The 16,654-nt window shown below is 37.9% G+C and overlaps 1 protein-coding gene across 2 annotated transcripts in view; it reads right to left on the bottom strand.

Annotated features, from left to right (window-relative positions):
- Positions 1-16,654, bottom strand: part of LOC101173029 (glutamate receptor ionotropic, kainate 2) — a 68,592-nt gene that overhangs the window by 38,064 nt on the left and 13,874 nt on the right. The window contains exons 2-5 of one of the 2 annotated variants that reach the window (XM_004083458.4): positions 10,167-10,334; positions 8,275-8,532; positions 5,774-5,955; positions 1,519-1,572 (exon numbers count right to left, since the gene is read on the bottom strand). In XM_004083458.4, coding sequence (XP_004083506.1) covers positions 1,519-1,572; positions 5,774-5,955; positions 8,275-8,532; positions 10,167-10,334 — 662 coding nt within the window. Of the gene's footprint in view, positions 1-1,518; positions 1,573-5,773; positions 5,956-8,268; positions 8,533-10,166; positions 10,335-16,654 lie in introns of both variants that reach the window. The other variant, XM_011491587.4, reaches the window with a different exon arrangement.

The following is a 16,654-nucleotide window of genomic DNA, read 5'->3' on the forward strand; positions in this document are numbered from 1 at the left end:
ATTAAGACAGATCAGTTGTGTAACTACTCCAGCCTAAAACTGTGAGTTGCAATGGGTGGCTGAGTGCAATCCAGAAGTTATTTCATCTCATAGTGAGCCAGTGGCCTTGATTAAGGCAAGACTTTCAAGGTTACAGGCAGGCTTTTGGTGAATTGCCATCTATCATGTGGAAGTAAAAGGACAACCCAATTGTCCTGCATACAGCATATTTGGCATCAAACCAGCCAGAATTCTCTGGTAGGCAGCAACACAGTTGTGCAGCAGCAGGGGAGGAGTGCAGAATGGGGGTGCTGTGGTCAATATTTGCTGTTCTGAAAGCAGCACGGATGGCTTGGTACCAGTACACAGCAGTTCAGGCCAGAGCGATAGCGCCCTTTCTGCCAAATGCCGGCTGGTCCTAGAATAGGCATGTTTCCATCCGGACGGGGAACAGCATGCTACTTAAACACAGCAAAAAATTACCATTCTCTTTCCTTTCTCAATGACATACCTGCTGTCAGGGATTCTCCTTTCATCTAGGTCTCACATTTGTGTGGATGCACTCTGGACAGTGTCCAGCCCTCTCAGTTTTCTCCAACTTTTTCCTCAGCCCTTCCAGTCCTTCACAGCTTTTTTTTTGGAGCCATAATGGTTCAGATGAGTGAAGGTGTCATCTCTTCAGAGTTATCATCAGAGCTCTCAGTTTTCTGTTCTCTGCACTCAGTGAGGATGTGACGCTTTTCATGTGGAGCGTAGAAGCAAGCACTCTTTGTTGTTGCGACATCAAAGAAGTTTGGAGAACTTCAGTGGCAGCCAAGAGTCAAAATGAAAAATCTCCACCTGCTTTTGTCTCTTCTCCCAGGGCTGTGGTCACCCAGGTGACGGAACACAACAGTGACTCTAAAAATAAGCTACTGTGTGTAAAGTTTACATAAACTGGCAATGTTAGAGTCTGGATTTTTGTGAGAGTGTGTGCATGCTTTTTATGGTAAATTTCAGGTCAAGACATGAACGAACAAAATAAAATAAAACTGCTATTAGCTGAATAAAGTCAGTTTAAAACTACCAATGAATATAATGTTTGCTCAACAGTAAGGAAACATTACTTTGGCTGTATTTTAAAACCGTTCCCAGTGATCTTTTAATTATGAATATGCCATTTTTAACCAAAATCTAAAAACCTGTGCCTTGGATGTAGTTTCTGCAAAGCAGCAGGAGTTTGCCAGAAATATTTCTCTGAGTTGTGGGCAGGACTACTGGCGCAGAGCAATACCGCCCCCCTTCCCCTCCCCGTTGCAGAGCAAAAAGGGGGCAGGGAATTAGTGGCCTAACCGTCTTTTCTACAGCCCTTTTTTAAACAGCAATCTTTTCTGCTCCTGATTCACAATGAAGTAAATAAAGATATGATCAGAAATCTAATTTTGAGCTTAATTCTTCAGAAAAATGCCACAAGATCGAGTCAAGAACACCACAACACACTCTTTACAGCTAAGAGTCTAAAGTTTAAATAAAAGGCAAAAAGGAAATCTGTTTACTCACCAGAGTGGTAAAAATATAATGGTAGTATTCAGTCATCATTCCCATGGCGAGAGCCTGTAAGGAGACAGCAGGAAATAAATTTAAAACTTATCCTACAGTTAAAATCCCCCACTGAGAGCACGTTGATTAAAATAATTATTCATTTTCTATTTAATCAAATCTTCGACACCGCCCTAGACGACTGCTCCAAAATAAACTGTCACACAATTTTGTAAAAGTTCACAAAAACAAAAACGTTACCGTTTTTCTGACACAGATGGTCTCATTTTTGCCCAAATGCTCTGCCAAGATTTTAAAGAAACCATTTACCTAACCAATCAAATTGATAAACAAATAAGGTGCCGCAAGAAACCTCACTTCTTTAGTCTATTTAGAGAAAAAATTAACAATGTTTCACACGATATGTGTTGTTTACAATGATGCAAATGTGTTTTTTTTTCAACAGTTCCCTCATTGTGTGAACAATAGCTTCAGTGGCCGAACATAAACAATAAACTTTGATGGGAACGTCGCAGGAACACCTTCTACACCTACACTGAAAGCGTGCTTTATGTTTAAAAATTTATTTTACACAGTCTGCTTTAACTGGCTCTTGTCCTTCACACATTTTTCAATTATTTCATTTTGAGTGTGGAAAAGTACATAAACATATGATTCTATTTTTGATTTAGTGTGCTCAAATGTGTTATTTTTCTGCAATGAGGGCTAGTATGTACTCACACTCCATAACGACATGCACCCCTTGAGATAAATTACCATAAATTTTTGTTTTTAGTTCTTCACTTAATAATATATTAAGCACTCTGCCTACCAGTAATTTTTACTCAAACTTTATACAAACCGAGTTGACTACTGCGTTTATGGTTCCTCAGTTCATAAATTAGCTCATTGGTGCTATTTATGAATTTAAACTTTATGCTAATTTTTCTGTGACTTATGTCTGGTGTTGGTTCTATTGCAGAAGTGGGCTTCATTTTTGTCAGGGGACCTTACGGACCTAGGCAAAAGTAATCAACTATTGTTAAGTTTATTTCAATTAATGAAAGAATTGAATTTTTTTGTTTTGAATCATTGACAATATGCAGTGATGTGCAGTAATGGTTTGGCAGGTAAGGCTGTGCCTCACTTGCAAAATATAGTTTTAAAAATACACTAAATATACAAAATGAATGAAAATATATAAAAAATATTAAATAATAAAAGATAACAAACAAATACTATTTTTGGACATGTCAATTCTATGATTACTTTTTTCTGTGTGAGTTTTCAACATTTCTTTGGTTAAAAAGAAGTGAATTTACGCATTTCCTGTTCAAATACATGAGAAAACGGCAAAAGAGGCCCCGGCAGCGTGCCTGATTGGAGAGCTGTGGCCATTTAGCCCGATTCAGGCCAGTCAATCTTCTGATGTTATCTGGTTCCTACATCCCGCAAAACAATTGGTCACTGAATTGACTTTCTTTAAAGGTCGAAGTAAAATCTTTTTTCATAGGTGACATCACGCACATTTGGTCAAATTTTCATTTTCATTCAATGTTTTGAATATGTAATGTCCCAGTGTTAAATTACTGTCAAAATATGTCACTGGGTCACAGGTATAAATATCAAGTCATGAAATATTAAATCAACAAAGTGTGCGTGCATACTTAGGACCCTACCATAGGAAAATGTCAGATAATAAAGACACCTTAGTTACAGTTTACATGTTTCACAATTGACTTTATTATTTGTTAAAATTGCCTCATTTTATTGATATCTAGTTAATGTAGATTAAGAGTTACAACAAATGCTCTCAAACCTCCATGTTGCAGCAGTGACATCATAAATAATAGACCCTGCATTTTAATGAACACTGGTCCTTTACAATAATATAATTAAACCACATTTCGGGATGTGTAAAAAAAGCTGAAACTAAACAGCTCTTTCCATATGCCATATGCAAAAAAGATAAAATCAGAAATGGGGTAAGAAAATGGTAATACAGACCGAAGTTTAATGACTCTATAAGTATTTAATGCATTGTTGACGGTAATTTAACAGAGTAATTTAACTTTATATTTAAGACAAAGAGTTCGTATTTGATTTTTTTGTTTTGATTTTAAATGGTTTATTTCAAGCAATTAAGTACAAATAATACACAACAGCAATATAATCATCAGTTATACATTGCTTGAAAGTGAGTGGAAGGAAGCGAACTTATATAATCCCACCCCGTTATACTGTAACCATTTTATTACATGATTTATCAATATCCGGTTCCCAGTTTTTATCAGACAGAATTAAAAATCATAAGATATCGATAAAGCACATGACAAAGATGAATTACTTAATTATTATGTAAAAAATAACTATTTTATAAATCAACTTGGCAAATGCAGATCAGTCATCTGAAATATATGCAGATTATGTTACTTATAATAGCCATTCATATGAATAAAACATAATACTATATCAGTAAAGTAGACACAACACTGTTTCAGGAATTTTCATAGCAAAATTTCATCAAGTATCAAAAGTTAAAAACATGTGCAAAATGATGCTACATTAGGAAAGATTTTTGAATCAATTTATCAATTTTTGGAGAAAGTGAAGTAATATCATTAAAAATCAATCAAATTAACAATTTTCAATAAGTGATTAATCATTTGTTTTACTTTTTTTTATTTTATTTTTTTTTATAATAAAGTAATGCTGTAGGGGAAAAGTAAAAAGAGTCCATAACTATTCAAAACAAAGATAAATTGTATTTTCAAAAGACATCTTAAATGTAAGACTAAATGTTGAATTCATCATTGTTTTCTAAATAGTAGTTTGTACAAATCTTTGTCATTGAGCATGTTTGTATTTTGACAGTTATCTTACCCCATATTGGAACTCAAAGGAACTTAAACACGTACAGTGTGATGCCATTCTTTGGAATGTGCAATCAAGCACTTGACCTTCAGCTTGGCCCTTTCAATGACATCTCATCATCACATCCTCTATGTTCCAGTCAGGTCTAAGTATCATCATCTTTTGTTGTCCATTGTAAGAAAATAAAAAATAAAAATATATATATATTCATATATATACCTGGAGAACTGTCACTGGGTCACAGGTCATGTATATATATATATATATATATACACACACACACACACACACGAATATGTTAAATGAAATGGGTAGCAATAAGTCACATTTGCATTTTATAAGTGTGTTCTCCTTGGCTTTTACTTTAATAGCCAGATGAACATAAAAAGTCCCACAAAGGATTTTACTAGTCTAATAACTTTCTTTGTTTGTACCATTTATATTAGTCAAACTGTAACTGTTGTCAGAAAATCATACCAGGATGTGAAGTTTTAATAGTTTGAAACACAATAATTCGTAAATGATTGTTTTTATTCCTAAATTTTCTTTCCTCCTTATACTTGGATAATTCAATTAGATTTTACTTTTACTTAATAGTTTATTTCAAAGTAAAAGTACTCCAAGGTAAACTTGACAGTGACATTCTTTCGAATACGTAACTCTTTAACCGTTTATGCAATTAACTTAATTCCATCGGATTTAGAAGTTGAGAACAAAAAAATTTGTTTCCACTTTGACTTTTTTGTTTAATTTTGATTGTCTTTACTTATGTCTAAAACAACAATAATAAATTCCTGATATGAATAATTGTCAGTTTGGTGCAGTGACCAATACCGTTTCAAGGATCTCAAAGGTGCAATATTCTTTCATGTTCAATAGGAGCTGCAGAAACCCTCATAAATAATGTGCTTCCACTAAATGAACTCCAAATGCCTGTGAGCAAAGTTAGACTTTCTAATAAAAAAAGAAACTTTATTGTACCATGGAGAGCATCCATGAGGATGGGTCAGTATTCAGGATTTAATATTCTGAATGGAAATTAAAAATGCACAAAGTAGAAATCATTTGCATCAGTGCTTAACAAGAGAAAGAGTAATAAAAGGGGCGCATATGAGCTTATTGTTTCGGCACTTATACATAATGAATGAACAAAGACTCTTTATGAAAGGAAGTTATGTAAATTTTTGGACTCTAGGTAACTTGGTTTTAATTACATTTAGGAAACATTATGGTAAAATGTCTCATTTTAATTACAAATGTTCCTTGAACTTAGCTTCACTTAGTATTCCCAAAGTGAATTTTAGGGCGATCACATGGAACCAAAACGAGTTTATACCAAGTACCTGCTTATGCTCTGTGGGTTTAGCCTAGGATGTGTCTTAGCTCATTAAAGTAGCCTCACCTGTTTCAGGATCCAGGCAGCCATCTCATGTCCACAATCAAAGATGACGTGGAACTCCTTTGCCTTCTTCATCTCCTTCAGAAGTGGTTTGGCGTCCTTGGTCTCTGTGGGCAGCTGTCGGATCTTCAAACGAATGTTGTATCGTGACGGTGCCTTGATCAGCTCCTGCAGTCGAATGAGACCTGGGGACAAAGAGGGTGCACATAGCATGAAAGAGGAATTTTAAAGATGCTGCAACAGCGTGTTTGATCTGAGGCCATTTTGAAATGTCTCTGGTTTCAAGGATGCCATAAAAACCATCTGGAATCTGGTTTTCTTAACAGTGTAAGACTCGTATGCATGCCATTCTAATCCACAGTCTATTGATCCTCCCACTCAGTCTTGGCAAGCAAACAGACTGCCACAGACCTATCAATAGAATGTTAAACTCAGCCAACACATCGCTCTCTTTTATACAATACCAAAAGCACAAAAGTGAAAGAACCTCAGTCTGAAGCATCCTACATGAACTTCCAATCTGACAGAAGTCCCCAAAATGTTGATTTGCTCTTGTATTCCACGACACCACATAGAAGAACTGAATAGGTTCAATTTTATCCTGATGGAAAGCCATGGTCAATCCTGCCTCCTCACACACACTTTAGATGTGTTCTGATAAGAGCGCCTCTGTTTGCCCAGCTTGTACTTTCCCTCAGGGAGCCTGGCTTCGCCGTCACATATTGAGCTACAATCTTCACCTTTCATTTCTCGACCACACGCTCAGGTAGAAAGCTCTCCGGGAGATACTGTGATGAGATTACAATGAGTTTCTCCCTCAGTAAAGAACTTCAGAGTCCAGGGATGAAAGGGGCTGGATTGATGGGAGAGATGATTACTTGTCATAGGTATAAAAATGGATGGAGCAGAGAGGATAGTTTGAGAGGGAACTGGAGAGATAGGATTTTTTTTTCTTTTTGCACCACTTTAAGATAGCTCAGCCTATTTTTTATTTTGAAACGAAGTGCTGTGTGAGCAGTTTAATGGTCTTACTGTGAGTGGGGCTTGGTCTCCCCGAGGCCTATAGAAAAATTGGTGTGAAATAGATACATGCAGGTCCTGTTGTGAAAAGGACCACAGCAGGGAAGAATACTGAACTACCAAGAGCTGTCCTCAGGTAATCCCAAAAGATCCCTACTCTGGGGCATGTCTGCGTCTTCCTCCTTTTGTTCATACTGACACATAGGGAGGTGTTAAGCAAGGAGAGAAAAAAATCTGTCAAGGGAACTCAGCATTTGGGAAACACTGTCAGTGTAGATGTTTGTGAGCTCCGGCTAATGCCTTCAGACTTTCCCCCTGGATCTTCTAACGGTCGTGTGTGAATATTTTATCTACTCCGATAGTTTTTCCTGCCAGCCGTCAGATAGGCTCCAATCAGCAGTGCAGGGCCCTGGAGCGTGAGGTTGTGTGATTACAGCCTGAGCGCAAGTGGAAACGGAGGGAAGAGGGGAAGCAATGCGGCTTTGCAGCTGTCACACTTTTCAGGGCGTCAGGTGTCTTACAGCAGAAAAGCTCCACAGAGGAGGCCCAAACTGCTCCTATAGGGATAGAGGCGAAAGGTCATCTCTCCATGTCTCCCTGGGATGGTTTCAGGGAGATTGAGGGTGTTAACAGACTGAGCTCAGAGGCAGGAATTGAAGAGAGGTCAAACTGATGAGTCAGAATGATGTGGCAACTGGGACGAGCAGCGAGATGTAATTTTCAGATCAACATTGGGTGCTAGAATTCAACGGTGTTTACTGACATGTACACCAAAGATGTGGAGACATTTGATGACAAAAGGTATTATACAGTCAAACAAAAGTATCCTTTCATGGATATTTAGTGGTGAGTGAGCTCATAAGACTAACCTGCGATAAATGTGAATCCACTTACAGCATAGCAACATTTAGGCATCACCCACGTCTTGCTGAATGCTTCATAAAATACAGGCAAGCATTTGAGTGTGGGTATCTTCTTTGGAGTGATTACACTTTAGCTCATAAAAACATCAGCTAAAATACAGCTGGCCTTTAAAATATGAACTGTGAGCCACTCCGCAAAGTTACAGGAGGGACGACATGGCTCACAAACTCACTTGATAGCCACCCTCACTCATCAAGTGTCTCTGTGTTGTAAATGGCTGTCGTCAGCCCCCACATACTACAGTCCTGCATTGCATTAATCTGAAGAGACATTGGGTCATCCCGGGCAATGTGGTTTGCTTTTTTTTCCTTGCTGCACTCACTCTTCTGAAAGACTGACATGAGCAGCACCTGGAGGACTCAGGCAGAACAGTAAGCTATTGATTTCTGAATTAACTTGACAGGTTACAAAGAGTTCGCTAGACTCCGGACACTACCACAATGCTTTGAAGCTCACCGGATTCACCCCCTTTTTTTACCTGTTAAATCTTACAGTTATTTTTTTTTTTTGCAACAGCAACATTTGTCATGCACAAAAACGCAGAGATGTTATACCTGTACCTGTGCTGTCGTCATAGACCACAGTGACGGTTCTCCACTTGAAGAAATGCACAAGGTCAAGGATGGCTCTACTGAGAGAGGAGAAGTCAGGGAACAAGCTGACATAGTATGAGTCCCTGTTGTCTGACACTTGATGCTTCCACTTGGTCTGGATGTGGGGCACTCCTAAAGCATTGCAGATGGACTGGACTGCGTTGGCCGAAGAGCTGTGCGAGGGGCCAAAGATGGCCGCCACTCCGAGGGAAAGCTGATCACATGCTAGTGAGGGAGAGAAAAAAAAAGCATGCAGTCAGATTTTTATCGCGGTAAAATGTGCAGATGATTTATGATATTATTGATCCCTAACATACAGTGGCCCTGAAGTCCAAATTACCAACAAATCACTAAACATATTAAAGATCCCAACGGCAACTAAAGAACCAAAACAAACAATATAAGATGACATTACATTTGAGAAATTGAAACAAAATTACAGAAACCAAAACACAATTCCAAAAAAATAATACATTTTGGGAAAACAAATGTAATTTGAAAGACAAAACTAAATGCTGTACTACAGGACATGGTTGGAAGCTTGCTGATATTGGTCCATCACTTCAACCAAAAGTTATTTGGCATGAAGCGATAATGGATTTGCTCTGTACTAATCATAGCTTTTTTTTTTAGTCTGTGGACATTGACATTTAAAAAATATAGTACCTAGCTTTTCCGGTTTCTCATTGTTTTTCGTTTTTTAGCATTTCATTTTGATTCCTGGAAATTACTTTTGTTTTCTGAAGCATTCAAATTTTTTGGAACTGTGTTTTGGTTTATGGAATTTTATTTTGATTTCTACAATGTAAAGTTTTTTTTCAATATTTGTTCTGCTTTTTTAAATGTTGTGATTTCAAATATGTTTTCGCATTAAGAGGTTTGTTGTCGTGATTTGCACTTCGGACTTACAAAAATGGTTCTGGACTTTTAAAATCATAACTGTTTGTCAGCTTTATTTTTCCAAAAGCTTTTACTTTATAAGCACAGATGTAATTCTGTCGATAGCTTTAAAAGGAGTTCAGACTGACCTTAACCCTTTTACACAAGACCTTTAACTTCAGTGTTTATATTCGACTAACATAACTCTTCAACTGTTTATGCATTTAACGTAATTCCAATGGATTCGAATTGACGAAAAGCTGCCTTACACTAATACGCTTCACTTTTCAATAATGAAGTACTTACTTAATCTATGTAAATTAGCTGATTCTATTGTGGAAAAAACATCTTTGCACCGTTATGCAACACTTTTTGTTAATAATGTGTTGTATATCAGTGCAAAGTGTGTCAGAAACAGCTGATTCATATTGATTGCTTAAACGAATGAAGAGTCACGGTTTATCAAAGAGGGACTTAGTTGTCGCCAGTGACATCTCTAGTTTTAAAGGGTTAATTATTTTTACAATCAAATCTGACCACACAGCATTTAGTATGTTTTTTTTATTACTCATCTATTTTAAGCAAAACCCAAAGAAATAGTTGCTTTTATAACCCTGGTTAGTTGATATATCTCACAGAATATATTTTAGATAAAACCACTTTAGAGGGAAATATTTTTAAAGCCACCGACAGATAGGTAATGGCCATTTTGGACATTTTTTGCCACATGACTTTCCAATAATCCTGTCAGTGGTGATATATCATAGCACTTTATTTTCAAAATGCATGCGCAGATAAAATAGAATATTTTTTTGAGGCAGTATGCAAAGGAGTGCAAAGATTTGAGTCATAAAATAAGTTAGCAGGCACTCTAATGATGTCTGAATGACCTGCTGTGAAGGACCATTTCACAGAAGTGTGATGAACAGCATATTAAAGTAAAGTGCAGTCGAACGCCCTTCCCATGCTTCCGCACTCACCTTTCCGGGAGGCCTCGAAGCTGTCAAAGATGTTTATTCTCTGGATGTCATAGGTCAGTGTGGTGTTGGGGAGCAATGTGCGGTTTCTGTTGATTGTGTTCAAGGCAAATTTGAAGGCTAGTTCCTCTGCTCCAGAGGGGCCGCTCTCGATCGATTCAAAGATTCCCCCTGTGAGTAAAAAAAATAAAAAAAATAATAAGATAATGAGACCTCTGAATGCCCCTTTTAGATAGCTGTAATTGCAACAGATTCCTTAACTCAGGCCAAATTCAACGGAACAGTCGATATGATGCAGGCAATTACAGCACAAGCAGTGCTATCATTTCAATCTCTTAAATTCATATTATTGAGGCTATTGTGTTCGCAGAACACAGCTCGATCAGACTCTGTCATGAAGCAGCTTTGTACTGTGCACAGAACATTTGGATCTCAGCTTATTTGCATTCTGTGGCAGTAATCTGTGTAATTACAGGCAATTAGTTGCATTAGGTGGTGAGTTCAGGGGAGGTTGCCCTTCTTTAACTTCCTCACTCAGCTTTGACAGAAAGGTTCGCTCTTCCGTTTTGTTCCATTGATTGCAATGATTGTCAAATAAGAGCCTGGAAAATAAGGCTTGACAAGGGAGAAGGAAAGGTAGAAATGAAAGCATAATGATAGAGCAAAGAATAAGCGCCACAGGACAGTTGACAAATGGTGCATGGAAGGGACTGAAACACAGACAAAGAGGGGGAGGGGGTCAGTCATATAATAGATTTAAAATCTTTCTGGCATTTCCACGTATTTTAATTAAGCAGTAATCCATTCTGCATCATAATTGACTGTTGCAAAAATGGAAATTTATTTTAATGGTATAATAATATTGTGCCCACAAAAATTTCAAATCTTCATTTTATTTATTAAAAATGCCTTAAAACACCCTCAACTAAGATAAAAGCAATCTAAAACAGATTATCACTATCTCATTTTATTGTGGGACATATAAATTACAGCTGTAAAGTAAAGTGCTGTCAACAGCAGACAGCTTCTTCCTGAAATGTCAGCTATTCTGGAATGAACAAAAAACAATTTAAGATCCAGATGTTCCATCAATGCAGCAATTGAAGCCATCTATATTAAATGTGTTTCATTAATGATTATACAAAATCTTACTTACACCTATTCATTAAAGCAAACATTAAGACTGAGCACTAACAAATCGCATTTGAACATTTGTAAAGTGTTGAAAATGATTGTTTGGTTCTCTAATGTACAGGAATGCATAAATACTTCATGACCAAATGAGGTCAGGGAGACTTTAATGAATCTGTCAAGCGTTTAAACAACTGAAACAGCTGCAGAATTAAGCAAATATACTCAATTATCAAAGCAGAACAGTTGAAAAGCTGGGACACCTTGGAAACTAACCAAATCTTAAGGAGATTTTAGCAAACTCCAACTTAAAAGAGAATATTTAAGAGGAAAACAAATAAAATGGCAGAGCTTCCTCTGAGAAAACTGAGAGCTGAGTTCAGGGGGTCCGTCAGCGGATCCTTTCCCTTCCGAAGGGCAAAGAGCTTTTGGTGTAATTAAATTCAGCTGGAAAATATTTAAGTCTGTTTATTGATTCAATTAGAAAACAGGAAGTCTGAAAAGGCAAAAGACAAAGAGAGTGACAGTTTTAAAAGACGGAAGGTGCAGAGCAAGATAGCAGTATAGTAATAGACAGCAGCTATAAATAGTATGCAGTCATAGAGGGAAGTGATAGTAAATGAGTGCAGGAGGGCAAAAGAGATGTCATTAACCCAGGGAAGAGAGATTTATCACTGTCACCACAGTGGAGTGATATATTGTAGTCTTTTAATTCTTTTTTATGGTAGTTTTATTTATATAAAAACTCACTGGTGCCCTGAGCGGAGGAGGGCGTCGAGGGTAGGATAAGAGCAGGGTTCTGAAAACACAGACATGCAGGCTTTGTCCTCCATTGTAATACCCACTGTGCTATAATAATGCGTTTTCATGTGTTGGCCTCCTTCTATGAACAAATGTGATGTGACTGCTATTTGTGGCATTTAATCATCCAAAATAGACAAATCATCTTTAAAAATAACAATTTTAAATTGCCAACACTGAAAAATGACAGGAATTATGTCAGTTCAAGGGAAACTATTATGCTGAGCACATGTCCACAAACATACACAAACAGTAAAAATCAAGTTTTAAATCATGCATGGGGATTTTTTTTTGTTCCGTCATTTTTTTCATTTCTATTTTTTAGAAGAAAAACATATAGGCTAAATTTGATATATCATGAAGGCAAACCATTAAAAAAAAGCTTTTTAAATTTTGTCTTGATATGCAATATATGCATTTTGTTAATCTTTACTTTTTAGGAGAATGGAAATTTTAGTGTTGTGCAAACTGATGAATCTGACATTTCATCCCAAGAGGACATTATGCACCTCTGAGAAGACTGCCACCCCTGTTGGGTTCCTTGTATATTCCTCCTGATTAAAGTCTAATAATATTCACTCAATCATCTGTCTACCTATCATCCTCGTTCTTGCTTTTGTGGCCAGTCTGATTGCAGGTGAGTGAGTGAGAGCCAAGATAATCACCAAGTGTATGTGTGCGTCTTTGTGCGTTTCTTCCTGTGTGAGTTATGGAATCACCATCATTGGCATCCATGTGAATTACGGTGCAAATGAAAGCTCGGAGTGAGTTATGAGCTGGATAATCATCCTGATGAGAAAAAACAGGCCAGCTGATCTAAGGGACCCTGAGTGTGCTTGAATACATTTGCATGTGTGTGCGTGTCAAAAAGCAAGTGCCAGAAAGTCAGTGTTTATTAAACTCCATTTTAAAGTTTCTTCATGGTTGAAATATTTAATTTTTTTATTGAAAAATAAGAAATAACATTGTAATTGCCTGGCTTTATATTCCTCAGATATCAGGTTAATTCATTATGTGTAAACAGAAGTTATTTCTTTAGTCACAGTCCAGCCTTGAATTTTATTTTCTGCAAAATATTCTTCTGTTGTGTGAAATGATAAAAGCCAAGGCCATATTTTTGAGGCTTCTGAGCACTTTCAGAACTGAAAGTACTCCTGAAAGAAAATGACTTCATAAAAGCATATAAATGCAAATACAGCCTGTTCTCTACTCAAGGATTCTGTATATAATAGGAGATGAAGCTAGACATGTTGCCATAGCAACTCAATTATGCTATGTGTATGAAGCATGAGCTGTTGTGGAATATCAGCAGCTGATTGGTGGAGGAGGGGTGTTGTGACATCCTAAACGACTTGTCTCTGTGACTAATGGCCGGTAGTGCAGTTGCAGGATGGCAGTGGGCTACCATGGCAACCAGTGAGCAAACCCTCTTTCTACGGCAAGTGGCCCAGGTATGCTCCTGGTTCTTAAGTTAGGCTTTTGGACTTCCACCATTGCAGCCCAATCCCATGGCCTGTTTCTGTCTCCCTTCATCTCTCAGCTAGTGAGCATCAGCACTCCGAGCCAATGTGCAGGAGGCAAAAGTGATGGAAACGCTCCATAAATATCGCTGAAATTCCCGGTGGGAGGGCTCCCCGGCATGTTTGGCGGTGAATGGGACATGATGCATGAAGGCCTGCATAGGGTTTACGCCCCTGGTCATTAATCTGAAGCCCCCCTTGGTAGAATAGTGGAGTGACCTTCTTATGGTGCACAGAAGCCAATTCTCTCATCACCTGAAGATCCCTTGACTTCTATTTAGAGAATGAAAAACATCCGGGACACTCGGCCGTGCAATTAAATAACTAAAGGTATAGTCACGTGCACTCAAACAGGGGTGGACTCAGGTGCTGGGGGTTTCTGGGTTGTCCGGGACCGTGAAGTGTTATAGAGAGGAGCAGCTGATTCAAGGAGCATCTTAAGTGGAGCACAGGTGTGCCTTACAAATCGCTTGAGGCTTGAATGGTCACTGCTGAAAATAGTATATGATTGTTGTGCATGCGATAATTGAATCATGAAGTATTTGTGACACACTTATGACGTACAGGTGACGCTGTCACAGTGCCCTAACGCTCCATTCTAGTTGTTAGTAAAGCATTACTCACAACTGTCCTAATGACTATATGGGCTGTCTGCGGACGGAAAATGGGCAAACCTGTACAGGACATACTGGTGGACCGCCCTTTTACATGAACAGCACTTATGGGCCTCTTGCGCAATCTGCACGATTTGGGAGGGGTCCAAAAAATGAAAAATCTGTACAACACACCTGCATCCTACTTCACCCCTACTTTACCCTTGCATGCATGGGAAATGGCCAATACTTGAATAGCGCTTTTCCACCTTCCTCGAAGGCCCAAAGCGCTTTACAGTCCCATTCACCAATTCACACACACATTCACACACTGATGGGGGCTCCACTGCCGAACACTGGCGCCAACCTTCCACTAGGGGCAAGGTGGGAATCAGTGTCGTACCCAACAACACTTCGATATATGGGTGGGCAATGTGTGAATCAAACCTGCAATATTCAGATCAGAGGTCGATCGCCCTACCACGGTTGCATGTTGTACAAGTTTTCGCTTTTGCTTGCAGGATGCCTGCAGAAAAATGTGCATTTTTGCTCCATGAGCTCATGAAGTGGTCTTCAACCTTGATATTTTGTGTGGGCCCCATACACGTTTGACATATTTTCACCCCTAGACAGCCTGTAAGTAGCCGCAAGGGCAGTTGTGACCAAGCCATTAAACATTAGTGCACTCTGTATAAAATATGTTATATCTAGATCACTTGTTCATACGAGTTTATGAATTAAGTTTAATACGTTTTTACTAGCCTTTAAATAATTGCTTTATTTTAATAGTCTTTTATTTTGATAAATTTACATTTAAACAATTAAGGATGCTTTTTGCAACTCTATCGGTTTTTGAGTATGATTTAAAAATAATAAGTTGTGCTCAATAATATATTTGCTAGATATCTATTTAAAACAAAAGTCAACAATATAAAGGCATTTATGAACTAATAAGCAATTGAAGACATTTTGCAAGAACAGTCTAAATTTTAGATGATATTTAAAATGAAATGTTCCAAAAAATTGAACTAGGAGTGTATGTGTAAGACTAAAACTGATAAAATTTGACTATCATAAAATGTATTTTAGACCAAAAAGTTGCAAAAAAAATAGTTGATATCTCTAAAAGTCCGAGTTATTTTTCCAAATCGGCACAATCAAAAATAAATAAATTCAACAAGTCTCAAGAGGATGAAAATCCACAATCAGTCGAGCAGCAGCTGACACACTGTGGAAAGGGTTATTAAACTTGAGATTATTTCCACATTGTTTTCTCCAGAGTAGAATGAATCCTGTCACTTTAAAGGTTTCTGACACTGGAGTACTCTCACCTGCCACTGCTGGTCACCATGCCTCAGGCTGACTCACACACTCCTGACTAGAGACCAAACACACAAAAATGCAAGGGATGAACTGTCTCTAAAAAAAAAAAAAATCAGTTGTTTATGAAGCAATTGAAAAAAAAAAACAATAATGCAAACATTAAACTTCAACTCTTAATGGCACCAGAGTTTACCTGCCATCAGTATGGTGATTGGCTTGTCCATTCTCTCAAGATCGATATCACCAGTCTTAAAACTCACACTTACATACTTCTTAATTAGTAATGTGTGCCTGGATGTCATTCATGACCCACCTCCAAGTGGGAAGCCAGTGATCATATAACATGTATTAAATCTAAGCACTGGCAACAGATGTGCTAATTTACCAGGCTCTCAATTTATAATAATGTGCCAGCTCCCTCCTCAAAATATGTGCTAATTTGCAAAGGCTCATTGTGGATGTGCTAAACCACCGGCTGACATTTTGTGTGCTAATTTGTCAAGCAGGGACCCCTTTTTGGTATTAATTGTGCCAAACTGTGAGTACACTTCCACAGCCCTTGAATTGCTGAATTCCTCCATGACTTGTGTCTGCTGGCACTTTCCAAGCTCTCTGCTGCTCTCGAATTGCAAATGCAACTGAAAGGAAATGCCAGCCACTGTGAAAATAAGATGCATGAGCAGAGAGGGCTCACACTTGGCTACTTGCAGACAAACACATTTCACAAAAATAAAGGCGTGCTTCTGAGATTAGACAAGCTCTTCGAAGTTAGAAAAAAGAGCAGATTGTTTGTGAAGATCACCAATGCATTTGAACAAACAGGAAGATAAGGTCAACGGGTGATTTTATTATAACTGTTTGTTGTGTGAAAATGCATTCTTTTGCCGGGATATTGCACTGTGTTGTTTGTCTTTTTACAGCTGCAATGAAAACACACCTACATGTTTCTCACCATTAAAAGGAAAGCAGAGCTCTCGGTGTCAGAACACATTCACACCGACTATAAGTACCTTTTGGCAGTTCCCTGCTGGAAAAGAAATAATAATCACTCAACGGTTTGCAGCATATAGCTCCCTTTAGGGCTACTAGAAATAATAATTTCAAGGTCTGTAAAACTTCAAAT

Source organism: Oryzias latipes, chromosome 24 (genome assembly GCF_053564925.1).
Source record: "Oryzias latipes strain Hd-rR chromosome 24, Olatipes_Hd-rR_3.1".
NCBI classification, from domain to species: domain Eukaryota; kingdom Metazoa; phylum Chordata; class Actinopteri; order Beloniformes; family Adrianichthyidae; genus Oryzias; species Oryzias latipes.